At 40.6% G+C, this 17,177-nt stretch overlaps 2 protein-coding genes across 5 annotated transcripts in view; both read left to right on the top strand.

Moving 5' to 3' along the window:
* Window positions 1-321: 321 nt before the first annotated feature.
* On the top strand, window positions 322-9,398 carry as3mt (arsenite methyltransferase). 2 transcript variants are annotated; one of them, XR_013934670.1, is made up of 12 exons: window positions 322-387; window positions 751-802; window positions 1,710-1,837; window positions 2,245-2,395; window positions 2,965-3,101; window positions 3,342-3,411; window positions 3,724-3,805; window positions 4,943-5,074; window positions 5,589-5,728; window positions 6,191-6,313; window positions 8,463-8,669; window positions 8,702-9,398. XR_013934670.1 is itself a non-coding variant. In XM_080452344.1 (11 exons), exons 1-11 carry the CDS (start codon window positions 374-376, stop codon window positions 8,571-8,573), a joined length of 1,140 nt encoding a protein of 379 aa, XP_080308470.1. In that variant the 5' UTR covers window positions 323-373; the 3' UTR covers window positions 8,574-9,398. The 2 variants fall into 2 exon arrangements, 1 of the variants encoding a protein (XP_080308470.1); XM_080452344.1 differs by having other exon boundaries at window positions 323-387; window positions 8,463-9,398.
* Window positions 9,399-11,509: 2,111 nt separating this feature from the next.
* cnnm2b (cyclin and CBS domain divalent metal cation transport mediator 2b) overlaps window positions 11,510-17,177 on the top strand; it is a 47,795-nt gene continuing 42,127 nt past the window's right edge. For all 3 annotated transcript variants that reach the window (XM_080414097.1, XM_080414095.1, XM_080414096.1), the window contains exon 1: window positions 11,510-13,109. In XM_080414097.1, coding sequence (XP_080270223.1) covers window positions 11,624-13,109 — 1,486 coding nt within the window. In that variant the 5' untranslated portion in view covers window positions 11,510-11,623. The remainder of the gene's footprint in view (window positions 13,110-17,177) is intronic.

Genomic DNA, 17,177 nt, shown 5'->3' with positions numbered 1-17,177 from the left:
GCTATTTTCACAATTGTTATCTCTGTCTAATATTATTTGACAATTTGGCCAATGTTTGCCCAGTTTTTATAGCATAGTTTGTTGATTACTTTTGATCAATGGTCTTGTTCTTTTCTTTCTGTTTTGTTGTTGTTGAGGTATTACAAATATCTTAAAAGTCCTTAAATTATCACCTCACTGTCATCTGGGGACCCCCCCCCCCCCCCCCCCCCCCCCGCAGAATCATCTTGGGGTCCCGAACCACAGGTTGAGAACCCCTGCTGTAGAGGGTGCTGTTGAGCCGGAAGTAAACTCAATGCAGCATAGTAGACTTTAAGATCAGGACCCCGGACCTTCCAATCCACACTCGCGTATACCAGAACCACGGAAAGCAATGGCTGACAAGAGGTAAGAAATGTAACGGTATGAAAAGACTTGGTATTGCTGCAACTATGTCATATAACTTATGTCGACCAATGGAAACAAGACCGCAAGGATGTTTTTGGTGTTATTCTTTTAGACAAAGTGCTAGACAGTACTCGTGCTGTTTTACATTCATGTCTAATAAAACATTCAATCAATCAATCAATCAACTTAATTATTGTAGTAAGTAAATTGAGCGATGTATACAGTCAGACCCCTGTTTTTGTGCTATCCTTTTAACAATCTTTGTAATCCGTACCTATGTACAATCTGCAAACTGTTAATAAAGTATTCAATCAATCAATCAATCAATCAATCATAATGCCGTTAACTTTCTATTTGCTGTAGTGCGTGCTGCGAAAAACTCTTCTCAGACACCACCATTCATGCTGATGTCAAGGTAACTTCTTTTCACTTCCCAAACATTTTAATTTGCTTAGTCTTTTTGAATATTTATCATTCATTAATTCTAATACAGAATTAAACAATATCATGAGGTCTAAACTGCGTACCTTGGACAGATCTCCTTCATGTAATTCGATTTGAAGAGATTTAGCCTGCCCTAAGTCATGTTGTAAACTAGCCCTAGAATGTCTGTGATCTTACATACATTTCAAGTATTCCAAATACACAGTCATAGATCTCTCTCGGTCCCCCACTGTGTAGTGCCCATCTGCGCGGCCATAAAAGTGCTCTAAACTCCGTCTGTACTCACCCAATAATTAATTATTCAACACACAATTGGCAGGTGATGATTCATTACCCCGCAGCAATCACAAGCACCTGTCAATTGTGTGTCCCAAACATTTGTGCGTCCTAAAGGAAGTTACGTATATTCAGTGCTGCAATCATTCCTGGCCCCTCGCGTCGTACAGAAAGAAGTCCGTGTGCAGCTCGTGAAAAAGTGGAGATATTTGACCAAACACACGTTTTCTGGCAGAACTTTCACATGGATATGAAACTAGAGGACAAAATATGACTAGACGTCTTAGGAATTAATTATTGGGTGAGTACAGACGGAGTTTAGAGCACTTTTATGGCCGCGCAGATGGGCACTACACAGTGGGGGACCGAGAGAGATCTATGACTGTGTATTTGGAATACTTGAAATGTATGTAAGATCACAGACATTCTAGGGCTAGTTGTAAACTAGCCCTGAAACATGACTGTCATACCATGACAGTTGTATACAAGCTCATGTGAACCATGGCTAGTTGTAAACACTCACTGATAACGTTTAGTCTATCATATTATTAAACATGGTAATTTAAAAACATATATGTTTATATCCACGTGTATGTCCTCAGGATTACTATGGCAAAGTTCTAAAGAAAAGTTCTGACTTGAAGAGCAACGCCTGTGTGACCCCAGCCAAGCCTGTCCCTGCCTTCATAAGACAGGCTTTGAAGAGTGTGCATCCTGAAGTCTCAGATAAGTCAGTGGATTGTTGCCATTACACACACACACACACACACACACACACACACACACACACACACACACACACACACACACACACACACACACACACATTAAGGCAGACCCTGACTGCTTTCTGAGTTAACCACTTGAACCCTAGTGCCCCTATTCTGGGGTGAATATCTGGCGAAAATTGCAGATCTACAGTCTCACAATCCATCGCACCATTGCGCGTTGTGAGCTTGTAGATCGGCTATTTTCGGCAAAGATATTTAGCGTAGAGTTGAAACAGGAGGGGGCCTACCCGGCCTAGTATAGTGTCCTGGGGGACTCTGGTCAAGTAAGTAGTGTTTAAGTGGTTTTAATATTCCATCCTGTCTTAAATCTGCAATATATTTCTCTGTCCTGACTCCTCCCCCTCAGATACTATGGGTGTGGCCTGGTCGTGCCAGAGTGCTTGGAGGGGTGCAAGGTGCTGGACCTTGGCAGTGGAAGTGGCAGGGACTGCTATATGCTGAGCAAGCTGGTGGGGGAGAGGGGCCATGTCACTGGCATTGACATGACTGATGACCAGGTACATTGACTATAGGATGAAATAGGGCTGGGCGATATGGACAAAATCAGATATCACAATATTTTGGACCAAATACCTCGATATCAGTATTGTGACGATAATTGTGACAAATTGACAATAATTATCCATTTGATTTTTTATGTAAAAAAAAGAAAGAAAGGAAATGGCAAAATCATCTGATCCACAAGCTCAAAACCTGTCACATCTTTGAAAGTGGTTAAAACCAGGAAAAGACAACACTTTTGTCATATCATGATATTATGATATCCAAAATCCAAGGCGATATCTAGTCTCAAATTGTGATATTGCATAGCCTTAATTTTGAATTATAGATTATTATATTGAATACTGTATTATTTATTACTGTACTTTGATATACATAGCTAAGTAGGCTAAATTGTGGTCGTGGTATTAATACTAATCATAACATCGTTTCATGCTCTATGTATGAATGTTTCAAAACAAGAAATCTGAATTGAGCAATCTGATTGTAGTCAGTAGTTACACTTTGCCCTTAGATTAGATAAACACTTTCCTTACCACTTAAACATGTCTGTGTTGTCTTCTAGCTTGATGTTGCCAGGAAGTATGTGGACTACCACATGCAAGAGTTTGGCTACAAGAAGCCCAACGTCAGCTTTGTCCAGGGTTACATTGAAGCTCTGTCAGAGGCTGGGCTTGAAAAGAACGCGTTTGATATTATCATGTAAGATCACAGATATACCGTTAAGCCTCATTTATGCTTAAGTGACAAAGGTGCCACTCGACAAAATAACTGACACATGTATCAGCATAGACTTTGTCACCAAAGTATATAAATCAGGCTTTACTCTCTTTTTTCCTTGGATTTCAGTACCATGATGTAGTAAAATAACTATATATATATATATATATATATATATATATATATATATATATATATATAATTCTTTTGATTTTTTTTTAGTTCTAATTGTGTGGTGAATCTCTCTCCTGACAAAAAGAGGGTACTGACAGAAGCGTACCATGTTCTCAAGGTACTGTACAGTATGGTTACTATTTTGTAAACTCTCTAATCATGTCACCAAATATGAGAAGGATGATGGACTGTCTGTACATTTCTTTAGGAATCAACCCCATTTCCTAACTACTGTATGATTTACCCTGAGCTTAAATAATCAGTGTTGAGATTAGATGATTTATTTAGACTTGTTCTGAGTCATGTGGCATCAGGTCACAAATATGTACGTAAGTGATGATAAAGTTCCTGTAGTTATCATGCACAGCAGATGCAAAACAATCAATACACTAACAACTTATTTACATATTACTGCTATGTTGTTGTTTAGGATGGTGGTGAGCTGTACTTCAGTGATGTCTACAGCAGTAGCAGACTAACAGATGAAATAAAAAATCACAAAGTCCTGTGGGGTATGTCAGACTTGTTGCTTGCTACCTACAGGTCGGTCAGGACAACTCATTAATTGAATTCAAATATTTCTAATTAAAGGTAGGGTAAGTGATATTTTTGGGTTAAAACAAAAAGTATTTTTTTTTAAAGGTTAAAGCACTATATTCTGATAGTAATCATTGCTATAGAGTGTTTGTTCAGTAACAGGAGTCTCCCCTTCTCTCCAGCTCTTTAATAAACAGAAAATACATTTTTCGGTAGGTGTCAAAATCTCATCCAATCAGGAGAAAGTACCCATTTTTAAGCTTCATTTTTATAGTGTTCCAGTTCTAATTTTGCCTGCTCATTTCTTAGTGTCATCACTTCCAATTTCACTTGTTTAATCTATATCCTGATTGAGTTCTCTATCCTGATTGGATAAAATTGGAAATGAAACTGAAACTGAAACGAAAATGCATTTTCTGTTTTATGAAGAGCTGGAGAGACATGGAGACTCCTTATATGGACAGGACACTCTATAGTAACGAGCACTATCAGAACATAGACCCATTTTGCAATTATTTGAATAATTGCAAATCACTTACCCTACCTTTAATATATGATTAGCAATACATTTATTTGGTTTGGCGATGAGATGACTGTGGGTGCGTTCGGAAATACAGCACTGAGCGCACTGGCCAATACAAACTAATAGGCGAGTGCGCTCCGGTGGGCAATTTCCGAACGCACCCTGTATCTGATTCGAGGTATTCTCAGGGCACATGCTACATCTCCCCTACCAAATACGGGCATTCCGAATCTCCCCATAGTACTAAAAAGGAGATCCAAAACAACCAGTAGCTGGGGTGTTGGAGGTTGAGCAGTAATGTAAGAAACGGCAGCAGTAGCACAGACAACAAGAAAGGCAGCAGCACACAAGCAACGAATGAGCAATGCAAACATCCCAGTTTAAATGGGACACTCTTGTTAGTGAAGGGAGTGTTTGATTGGTTGAGAATAGAGGCATGGCCCCCAGCAACTGCAAAAAGTTCCCTGACTGAACTTGCTATGTGTACCATGCACAATGCTCATTACCATAATACATCACAAACGCCTGTCATGAGAAACATGAGACATAGTGTCACGCTAACAGAATATATGTGATTTAATCTTAACAGGTGAGTGTATAGGTGGAGCTCTCTGGTGGGAGGATCTCCTACAACTGGCTAAGGAGGTGGGCTTCAGTCCTCCGCGGCTAGTCACAGCCAGTGAGATTACAGTGGACAACAAGGACCTGCAGGACATCCTTGGTTGGATTTTTATATACCTAAATTATTATTTAAAAATGTTTACAGTATACACTAAAACGTTTCTAAATCCTAAACGTCTGTTAATATAAATGTTTATATTATTACTTAATTAATATCTGATTTAGAAGTAGGACCCATGCACACAGCAAGTTAAAGCACCTCAAAGTGTGCTATGATTAAAGTACATACTTGGCTCTTTTCTTTTTTATCTTACTACTTGTTATTCTTAATTATTTATTTTGTTATTGTTGTTATTGCTGCTAAAATGATAACGAACCGAAAGAAAATCATCTGATTCTTGTCTACTTGTATATGAGTATTTGAGGTGTAACAAATAAGTATTTTGGAAGCTTTAATCTTGAAGCATCACATTTGGTTTAGACAATTCATTAATTCGAGCCTGATATCACGCTGTCTGAAGTGAATGCTTCTTTCAGAGAAGCAGTCAGTCCACTCAGTGGATGGTCTGTACCCAGGCAACATTAATAATTTTTCACCTGTTCTGTGGATGCAGGGGACTTCAAATTTGTCTCAGCTACATACCGCCTGTTCAAGGTCCCGAGAAATGGTGCCAAGGCTTGTCAAGTTGTATACAATGGGAACATCACAGGGGAAGAGAACGTCCTCGAGTTTGACTGCCACTATACGTTTAAGGTCCGTATCTACCAGCTACTGCAGTGCAACTGAAGAACATCACAAGCTGCTAAAGGTCTTTAACCCATTTAGACCTGGGCTGGAACCCCATTACGTAACTATACCTTTCAAGCGTGGAACCCCTTTTGGGGTTCTTGTTGCTATGTACAGTATATAGCAACATCATTTTTTTGGTAATTTTTGAAAAAATAATTATTTTTCAGAAAACTTAGGTCAGGATTTAGAAGGCGTTTTTAAAATAAGCCTGAGGTCTAAATGGGTTAAACACTTAAGCCCTATTGAACTACATAATGCGACAAATAGCAAAAATAGCCGACTACAACCTCAAATGCATACATCTTGGCACGTTGTTAGATCTACTATTTTCTCTATTTCTGAAAAGATTTTGACGCCAGAATTGATGTGGTTACAATTTGCACACAAATCATTGCATGCATGTGCCTGCCTGTTTATGATACACAGGTGAATGAGATCGTGGAAGTGGATGAAGCAATGGCTAGCATTCTGACCCATACTAGATTTGCTGAAGAGTTCACTTTCCAACCACCAGGAGCCCCCTCTGAATCCTGCACAGTCAAGCCTAAGGTTAGAATCATAATAAGCACCCTGAGTTTTGACTAACATCATGGGCATGAGTCATGGGTGAGTACTTGCCATCACTAGTCTCACGTAGCCAGACAATCAGAGATCTCCACCTACTGATGCGTCTGGGGAAATCTATATTCAATGAATGGGCTAGGATGCCGGGGAAAACCAGCGGTAACAAACCTATACCCACACATACCGCCCAATATGAAAGACCGTCCTAAAGTCTTGGCATTGGTTCTGTGAAATATATTTATATATAGTTATCTTCTTATATTAAAATTGTCTTAATGGAGGACCTTGTGGGCGGGCGGGAAGACCACGTCATCACGCTCATGTCAGTAAGTGTCTAAACCTCAATGCAAATAAATCAGTTGGCTCCATATGGACACAAAAGGGGGCATGCCCATATATGGTCATATACTGATGACATCTGCGATCTCCATATATGGACATAAAAGGGACATGGACTGACAGATATGGAGATCCGGTTGTCCAGAGTCACAGATCCGACCGCTATGGCCATATATGGTCATGTGCATAATGCATATATGGGACCAACCAACTTCAAACTCGGCATGTGGAGGTACTCGAGGGAGTGCGGTGCCCGCCGTCGAGTAGTTCGGATATCCAGTTGTCCAGAACCGCCGATCCAACCAATATATATGGGCATGTACTGATGGCATCAGGTATCTCCATTATGGGCATAAAAGGGACAAGGACTGACAGATACAGAGATCTCCATGTATGGCCATAAAAGGGACACCTCTTAAACAGACATCTCCAAATACAGTTTGGGCACAAAAGGGACACCCGGGTACAACGGGTACTACTCTGATAAAGCCCCCGACACTATGACTCTCAGACATATTGGTCGGATCGCCGGTGCAACGTAGGTGTGAGGGCTGCGTTGCGGCCCGAACCTCTAGTTTTATAAATTGAATTCAGATGTCACCAGTAGGCGAAGATCTTTGTTCATCTGGCTATGCGAGATTATGACACCACTTGATCTTTCTTTGAGCACTAGAGGTCAGTATTTTGGTGTCAGTTTCAAGTATGACACACCTAGAGAGCCCCACTCTCTAGCTTGGCATTTAGCCTTGCATACATGCCTGTGTCCACGCACACGCACGCACGCGCGCACACGCACACACACACACACACACACACACACACACACACACACACACACACACACACACATACACTCACATATATACATTATTCACATGCTCAAGGTCAACCAGCTGTCTTGGAGTCATAACCAGACTGTGGACTCATGCTGGTGAACCTTGAACAGGAAGGAATGTTCTTCCTTCAGCCAATCAGTTCTTGTGACCACTCAGTTCACACACAAGCATCCATACACACCTCTATTTAGATATGTCTAAATATAAAGAGCAAACTTCAATTATTGATTAAACTGACACTATGACACCTTTTTTCCTTTTGGTTACAAAAGATCAGAAAAATATGTGCTGCTTTCCATTACTTGACCTTTGGACTGCCTCTTTGAAGTGACATCAGTCTTTAGATCTTTCTCCAATCAATGCAACGTGAGAATAGTAATAAATAGCCTTTGGTCTTGCTCATACACTGCGTACAAGCACAGCTACTGTGGCATGCTGATAGGATGAACCGCTGATGTCTGATAAAAGAGCTGCTGAGTCATAGTAAATCCAAAGGAGCCATAAATTCAAAGACTTCAAGTGCAGCTCAAATTGTCTTGCAACATTTAATGCACAACATTGAACAAGTTCATGGGTAGACAACTATTAAACAGTCAAGGAGAAAAGAAGCACACCTGAAATATTTCATAAAATAAGAAGGTCAGTTGGCTCTCATGCATTGAAGGAGGCATAAGCTCGGCCCTGGCCTCCCTAGGTTGGCAGAGGGAAGTTAGTGCCCAGGATTACATAGACATTTGGCACTGGGTGTAAAAAATGGGGTTACAAAATCGTGGGATAAAAATGTAAAATAAAAATAAATAAAATAAGTCCCTGTGTGAGTATTTCTTTCACCTTGCCAATTTCACCTTTCTGTTCCTCCCAATTCTATTGTGTTCTTAAGTTGTGAAATTGACATTGAATACTTATGTGTATCTGAATATGGGGCTTCCATTAATGTATGTGTGTTACTGTCCATTTAGGTAAGAACTGTAAATCCTTTTGAGCTGATGAGCCAGAAACTGGGAACTGGAAGTCCAACTTCAACCACAGGGGGGTGCTGCGGCCCACGTTCGACTGCCTGCTGTAAATGAAAGAAACCAAAGAGAAATGGAGGCTTCACATTACATTATCCTGTGTCTTCTGATGCCTTTAAAATGTATTCAGAAAAGGAATGCCTAGATTGATGTGTGGATGGAAAATATCATGTGATTACTTTAAGTCTATAGGTTCCATTCCTCATTGAAATACAAATTGTTCACTTCAGTGGTGGAAACTTGGAAAGTAACTACCGTTAAGTACCTTTACTCAGGTATTGTACTTGAGTACAATTTTGAGGTACTTTTAATTTACTTGGGTATGCCCATTTTTAAATACTTTATACTTCTACTAGACTACATCTCAGAGGAAAATATTGTACTTTTTACTCTACAATTAATTGAAAACTTTACTAGTTACTTTGCTAATTTAGCTAATTTAGCTCACAATGCATTGCGAGCTTGTAGATCAGCAATTTTCTAAAAACTTTGACACATTTTTAAATATATTTTTTAAAGAATTGTGAAATAGGCCGTTCATACTAAGTACTTATACATTTGGTACTGTAAGTACATTTTGATGCCAATTGTGGTATTGCTACTTCTACTTAAGTTAACATTCGGAGTACCTCTTCCTCCACTGGCAGTTGCATTAGGTAATATCTGCTGCATAATCCAGTAAAAGCTCATTTATATCAACAATGAGGTTCAGACAGTCATGGTAGGGAAACTGTTTAAAATATTAACCTATTATTTTCTCCCTTTTTTGTTTTGTTTTGTGCAATTCTAGACTACATTGGGGTGATCAATTTGATATCCATATCCATACCTCTACTATAGGACAGATGGCAATATTGTTATATTTTTAAAGTAATAAATCATCCCCTTCCAAATCTTCAGGCTATATCTTTGAGTCTTTGTGCATGTGATATGCGTACTGCGATTGCTACTGTTCTGTTTATTATTATTCATTTATAATTAGCCTACAGTTTGACTGCACTTGCCAGCTGTAGTTACCTGTTACTACATTAGCTGATCAATATGATTATTATAGGTTTAAGCTACCCAGCAGCACATAGCCTAAAGTAGGCTAAAAGACAATCAGCCCCTCCTTACCACTTACCATGAAAGCAAGTAACTAAGTACATGTACTCAATTACTGTACTTAAGTACAATTTTGAGGTATTTTTTACTTTCTTCAGTATTTACTTTTACTTCTACCCCATTACATCTCAGAGGAAAATATGTACTTTTACTCAACTACAATAATATGAAAACTTTAGTTACTTGTCACTTTGTAGATTTTAACTATTACAAACCATACTAACACTTCAGCCATATAGCCTATATATTTAGTCCATTTGAAAATAGCAGATCTACAAGCTCACAATGCCTTAATTGCATTCAAAAGATTTGTCATACATTTTGAACTTGTCAAATGGGACATTCTGCGCAATGAGTACTTTTACTTTTGATACTTTAAGTATATTTTGATGCCGACACTTTTGTACTTTTACTCAAGCACATTTTGAATACCGGACCTCGACTTGTAACAGAGTAGGCCTATATCTCCTTTGCAGTAGGCCTAGTGATACTTTTACTTAAGTAAAACATGTGAGTGCTTCTTCCATCACTGACTTCTTCCACCACTTGACTGTTAATAACCAACTCCATTCTCAAGGGAATTTTAGCTTGAAAGTTTGATTGTATTCTCCTTGGCAAAAAAACTGCATTGGGCCTACTCCTAGTCATGCGCACCACGACTTCTGAGCACAGAGCCCTCACTCATAGAACAAACGAACCTAATGAGTGGAGGACGCTACTAATTAATCTACTAATTAATCTATTATAATAGTGAACCCCAGTGGCAATTTCAGTCACTTATAATTTTAATACAGGCGTCAGGTCTGCCTGCAGCAGTTTGAAGTCAGTCTGGGTATTTGGTATTGTAATTATGATTTAAGACACTTCTTCAAATATTGGATGTCTCATAAAATTAATCACTGCGAATGGTGTCCCGTGGTGGGAAAATCGTCAATCTACAAGCGTAGCAATGCAACGCATTGTGAGCTTTGTATATCGGTAGCCTTGGATCAAGACTAGATGTATTTTATCGAGTAAGACTTTCGTATCTATGATAGTCTTGACTAGCACCCCCCAGTGCGTCCTGCACTTTCACCAGTAAAGCCCGTACTTCTCCGTACATGTACAAAAACATTTTATGAGGTACTTACCCGGCTGCAACAAATGTTAACTCACGCTTCGGCGTCTTTGTGCAATGTATTAGTCCGTAATTTCCAATAAATAAGTATTTTAATCCCGTCTGTGTCGGATTCTGTATTCCTCAATGGGTGGTTGTGACGGGGCGCATCCGGTCAAAGCCAGAATTACACTCAATGTAAACAGGAAGTAAACGAGGGGTAAAAAATTACGTTCGGCCACAGACGGGATTAAAACACTTCTTAATTGAAAATTAAAGACTAATACATTGCACAAAGACTCCGAAGCGGGAGTTAACATTTGGGGCAAACGGGTAAGCACCTTATATATTTAGTTTTGTACATGTACGGAGAAGTACGGGCTTTACTGGTGAAAGTGCAGGACGCACTGGGGGTTGCTTGCCAAGACTATCATAGATACGAAAGTAAAAGTCAGATTCGATCAAATAGCCTACATTACATAATATGATAGTCTTGATCCAAGGCTAGTATATCGCCTATTTATGCTATTTTTAAAACATGTCTCCTACAATGAAATGCCGAAACAAGTAAAGTAAGGACCCCGGCCCAGGTTGAAAGAGGAGAGTCCTGTTTATCTCGTTTTCCCTTTACTTTGGGATTTGATTTGTCGAAGAGGCTGCGAACTCCCCGCCCCTGATCAGCTGCTGCATTGATTGGCCGGTGCCGTCGCCTGTCTCGGGGACATCAGGGGGGCACAAACAGCCCTCCGCTCATCAAGGATCAGTATCGGACGCGGAGTGGAACCAAGCAGGTCCCCGATGCACGACACGACACGGCCACCCTCGGCGGAGATGACGGCGGACTCCGATCGGCTCTGATTTTTAAAAACCCTTTTCATTCAGGAAGGTTGGGTTGCCCGTGATCAATATGGCAGAACCGTCGGCCCCGGCACCCGCCGCTGCGAAAATGGCGTCACTTAGCCGGGTTCGAGCTCTGGCTGTGATTTTCTTAACTGTCAGCGGCTGTTTGGTCACCCCGACAAGTGGCAAAGAAGGGTCAGAGGAGACGGTCATCATCGGCCTCCGACTGGAGGACACGGACGACATTTCCTTCATGGATAGGGGCCACCTGCGGGTGAGTGAGCGGGGACGGGTGAAATTAAGGGTCTACGGGCAAAACATCAACAACGAGACCTGGTCCAAGATTGCGTTCACGGAACACGAGCGGAGCCGAGCCATAGGGAACGTTGACAGCTCGTCAGGGGACAACCAGAGCCAAGAGGAGACATCTGGCTTGCATCCCTGCGGCATCAGGACATCGGATATCATCGTATTGCCGAGCATCGTCGTGAGCCGCAAGACGTCAGGAATAGTTGAAATCGAGGTCAAGCCACTTCGAAAGACGGAAAAGAGTAAAGCGTATTACCTTTGCATCGCCACCTCGACGCCAGCCGTGGCTGGAATGCATGATCCGTGGACGGAAAACACATGGATCTATCACGATGGAGATGACACAAGGGTGATAGTGGTGGAGGAGAAGAAGTTTCTCCTGCCCTTCTGGCTCCAGGTTATCTTAATCTCCATGTTACTCTGCCTTTCAGGCATGTTCAGTGGGCTGAACTTGGGGCTGATGGCTCTGGACCCCATGGAGCTCCAAATAGTCCAGAATTGTGGCACAGAAAGGGAGAAGAATTACGCCAAAAAGATAGAGCCTGTCAGGAGCCAAGGGAATTATTTACTTTGTTCACTCCTCCTCGGAAACGTGTTGGTGAATACAACACTGACCATATTTTTGGATGATATTGCTGGTTCTGGGTTGATTGCAGTGGTGATGTCTACCATCGGAATTGTCATCTTTGGAGAAATTGTGCCCCAAGCTATCTGTTCCAGGCATGGCCTTGCCGTAGGCGCAAACACAATATTCCTTACTAAATTCTTCATGCTTCTCACCTTCCCTGCTTCTTACCCAGTCAGCAAACTGTTAGATTATCTGCTGGGTCAGGAGATAGGGACTGTCTACAACAGGGAGAAACTTCTAGAGATGCTGCGAGTGACAGATCCTTACAATGATCTTGTCAAAGAGGAGTTGAACATCATCCAGGGTGCCCTGGAACTTAGGACTAAGACAGTGGAAGATGTGATGACACCACTGAGAGATTGTTTTATGATTCCAGCTGATGGCATCCTTGATTTTACTGCCATGTCTGAAATCATGGAGAGCGGTTACACGCGCATCCCAGTGTTCGAGGGTGAAAGGTCTAACATAGTGGATCTACTGTTCGTGAAGGACCTGGCATTCGTTGATCCAGATGATTGTACCCCACTTAAAACCATTACAAAGTTTTACAGTCATCAGTTGCACTTTGTATTCAATGACACCAAGCTAGATGCAATGCTGGAGGAGTTCAAAAAAGGTGAGTTGGTTTTCTGAAATGATATTCATCCTTTTTTTTTTCAGAGAGCAGGTTGCCATTTTTACCCTGCTAGGTTCTTCAGATTTGATTGAACATTGGGTTGAGTGCAAGTTAATGACAATTAATCAAGGGTAATTACACTTACAAAAGTTAAATATCCTTAACCTGAGTGATGTCACTACTTTATCAATAGGTTACCCCATCACAATATATTCGTTTGAATGTGTATCAGAACTGACATCCGCATATTTCATCAATATCTATCAATCTATCATATTATAGATAGAATAAGTCACATAGACGCTTCCCTCAACACAGGGTTTTGATGTCACATTATTTAAAGTGACAAAAGTACATGAAGATCTTCATCTTGTAGAATGATGGAGGTGAGTTATGTAATACTAGAATAACATTTGACAGAAAACCTGTCCTAGGAAGGCTCTAAACACACTAAACCATTGTGCTACTGTGTACTCAAGGTCAAGGTGTGTGAGTAATCACAACATTTCCAGCTAGAACCTTATTTTCGGGAATTAAAGGAGGAGGAGAATTCCGGATCTCTCACAATTTTTCAAGACATTCCAGGTACTCAAAGGAAAAGAGGCAGAGGGGGTGAGAGGGGGTGTTGAGCACATGGGCAGTCTTATCGGAACTGCCTTACATAGCCGCCACCACACGAGTCAGGTAGGGGCGAGGTGCACTTGTCGTGGCCTCTCTGATCACGTCTCGTAAAGGGGGTGTTTGTTATCTTTAGACACATCACTTCCATTCTGTGTTAATGTTCACACTGCTCTCTCCCTCTCTTCTCCTCCTCTCTGTGTTCTCTGTCTGACTTAGGTTTCCCTTCTCCTCACTCTCCCACCTTCTCACTCTCTTCATTCATTCAACTTTTTAGCCCCCCACCCCCCACCATGACCACCACAACTTTGGATTTGTGAATGCATTAGGACATGTGGGAATGGTGCAACAGCGGTGCTAAGGTTATCAGGTGGGGGCATCTTGTTTGAGAACCTGCTTAAATCCCTTCTCTCCCTCTCTTGTGCTTGATGGTGGCGATAACTCCTTTTGTCCAGCCCCTGGAATGCAGTCGTGTGGATAATGAATAACAGCCCCTAAAGCCCCTGTGTGCTGTGTGCCTGTGTGTATGTGCATGGCACTCAAGAAAGATGTTTACCTCACCCACAGTTTACCTGATGGTTTGCGTACTTACTCCCTCTGTGTGGCCTCTGACTAACTTATTACCGGCTCATTGTTTGTAGATTTGTGCAAGTTTCTTGTTTCCCTGTAATGACAAATGTCCAAACATGTAATTACAGTAGGAGTCAAGGTGGCCAGGAAAAAAATACACTTCTAATAGCAAATGATTTCATTTTCAAATCATTTACTAAAGTACTAGAATATAGGGAGGGGGAGGGGAGGGGTGACATGTACTTTGTGGTTACTAGAACATTTGTTTTAGTCATAATAGGATTAATAGAAAGAAAAGAAAACAGGAGAAATCAATCAGCTCCATTACTGGGAATTAGGTCTTGCTTCACACACACCAAATGAGCATTACATAATATATAGTGTTTTGTTTTTTGTTTATCTTTTGTTCACATTTGTTCATAAGTTAAGCAGTGTAAGCCTTGTACAATACAGAGGTTTACAGATTTTTTTCTTTCAAGAGTATGGCTATTAATGTCAGTCAGTCCATCACTCAAAGACACTTTGGTCCCAGGCAAGATATCTCGAAAACCACTGCCCTTGTCGTGGCATGAGCGCATCTATGGTCCCTGGATGAGGCTTACTTAAATGGTGACCTCATGGCCTTTCCTCTAGCGCCACGCTCAGGCCAAAATGTTGCAGGGACGTAAGGGTGGAACTTTTGGATTGTCATAGAATGTGCAGAGTACATTCATGGTCCCCAGAGGATGAGTCCTACTGATTTTGGTGACCCCATGGCCTCTTCTCTATTGCCGCCCTAAGACCAAACTTTATTTGGGACTGGGGTGTAAGGATGGACGTCTTTGGGCTGGCTCGGCGTAAGGAGTTGGAGTCGCATGGCTTCTAGGGGCAGTGTGTGAGGCTTATAAGCTATGTTTCTGATGGTTATTATATATACTGAGTGAAAGTAGAGCAATACTTACAGGGCAATCATATTATGTATGACAGACACAATGTAGATAGAACAGCAGATGTGGTGATAAAATGACAATACAGCAGGCCGTCATCCTATGTCCAACTACATAACATTATGAAGAAATATGACACCAATATCTTCCACTTCATTTACAGCAATCAGTCTAGTTATATTTGGCCATGCTTTAACCACTCATGGCTGATGAGATGCTCATTTGTCAGTATGTGTATGTCTGTCCACTTGTCTTTCTTTATGTGTGTATGTTTCAGCAGTGAGAAACCAGTGTATTGACTATGACATTGGTATTGGCAATTATGCAGCCAATGTGTAAAGGTTTTGAGTAGGGCATAAGTGGTTAAATGAAATAATGTTCAGTTTATGTGTGTATTTTATATTTACTAGTTTTCTTGTTCACTGTATAATTAAAGTTAAATTCTATTTTCATGTATGTTTAATATACTTAATGTTTTCTATCAAAATGTTTATTTGTATTCATTTGTTCGCTTATAAGATAAATCTTTGTTTGCTTATAAGATAAATCTAAAAAATATATCAGTCATTACATTGGTAATTGGGGGTCTAGGAGGATTATCGGGGCATCGGAACCAAAGATCTGGCATGGGCCGGTCTCCACAAAAATGTCCTTGAATTCTGGTGTCTCAAACTTCAACCTGCAATTTTGCAGAATGTGAACATGGAATATTCTTTGTGTTAATAGTATCGGAAATGAATGATCATTGTGTTGATCTGGAGTTCTTAACCAATCATATTCCTCTTAACAGCAACATTATTAGTCAATCTGTTTGAATATATTGAGCAATAATACTAAAAAGCAATTAAAGGCCAGTTGGTAGTATGAAGCACTTGGTGTGGATGGAGTGTCAGTAAGGTCCCTGGGTTCCTTTTCCTGGCATTGGTCCAGGGGGAATTCGCCTTCAGCTTCTCTTGGAAGGCAAAAGCAACTGTTTTGAAAAAGAGTAGCTGAGGCAAAGTTTCATGTCAATCTGGCTCTGTTCACAGCACACACCTAGTTGAAAGTGCTTTGTATTATAAGTCATTGTTAATTAATTGGACGGTGCTTGTGGAGCTGCATGGTCGTTGAAAAAAAAGAAGAAAAGATAGCCTCATTGTTGCAATGTGCCATGTGTGCTGGAGCACCTGGGAAGCCTAACTCTGTTTCACCTTTGATTTGAATTTAGACTTTTACTATTGGCAAAGATATTTCCTTGATATTTATGGACTAGCTGATCTTTATCATTAGAATTTCATATTGTCAACTTTATACAGTACCATTCATTTATGGTACAGGATGTCAGGGCTACTCGGTAACGACACTAAACCAGCATCAACATAAATGAAGTAAAAGAATGAATAGCACGTAATACAAGCAATACACTAAAACTTTCAGACCGTTGAATCTGGAGTATTGAATGTTATATAAATGTATTAAGGTACAATACCGTATATACAGTGCTATTGTCTCATTGCAAGGACTCTGACCAAGTATGCCTGCTTTTGCCATTCCAGTAACTGTAAGGTATGACAGTTGTTCAGTAATAGATGTCAATCCATGAAAAAAAAAAGGAAAAAGAAAAAAAGAGGCTTAATTTAGACATTGTAGTCATTTTCAATCTACAACCTTTTAATTGACATAGACCCCCCTCTGGAAACTTCTGACCCCGTTGTTAATTGCTTTCTGTGATTGCAACAATTAGTGTCTATCATCCTGGGGGCACTTGACAAGCTGCAGGGTTAACGCTTATTAATGAGTGGTTCAGCTTGTGTTGCTTGCAACCAACTCAAGTAGTGCACAGGAAAATCAGCTGCTTTTCCAAGTTCAAGTGATGCCCTGTATTTATATATTGAAAATGAAAGTTGTTCTCCCACTACCATGTATTATAGAAGGCTATGTCTTGTTTTGTGCAATTAGGTTTAATTGGACAAGT

Source organism: Gymnoscopelus braueri, assembly GCF_963280865.1.
Source record: "Gymnoscopelus braueri genome assembly, chromosome: 2".
In the NCBI taxonomy this organism is placed as follows: Eukaryota; Metazoa; Chordata; class Actinopteri; order Myctophiformes; family Myctophidae; genus Gymnoscopelus; species Gymnoscopelus braueri.
This window is presented reverse-complemented; position numbering and strand designations above follow the sequence as displayed.

Bases quoted from the DNA above. Each gene is read 5' to 3' on its own strand.
- as3mt (XM_080452344.1), top strand. The intron at 803-1,709 runs GTAACTTCTTTT...GTATGTCCTCAG, and splicing joins CCATTCATGCTGATGTCAAG to GATTACTATGGCAAAGTTCT. The intron at 5,729-6,190 runs GTCCGTATCTAC...TATGATACACAG, and splicing joins ACTGCCACTATACGTTTAAG to GTGAATGAGATCGTGGAAGT.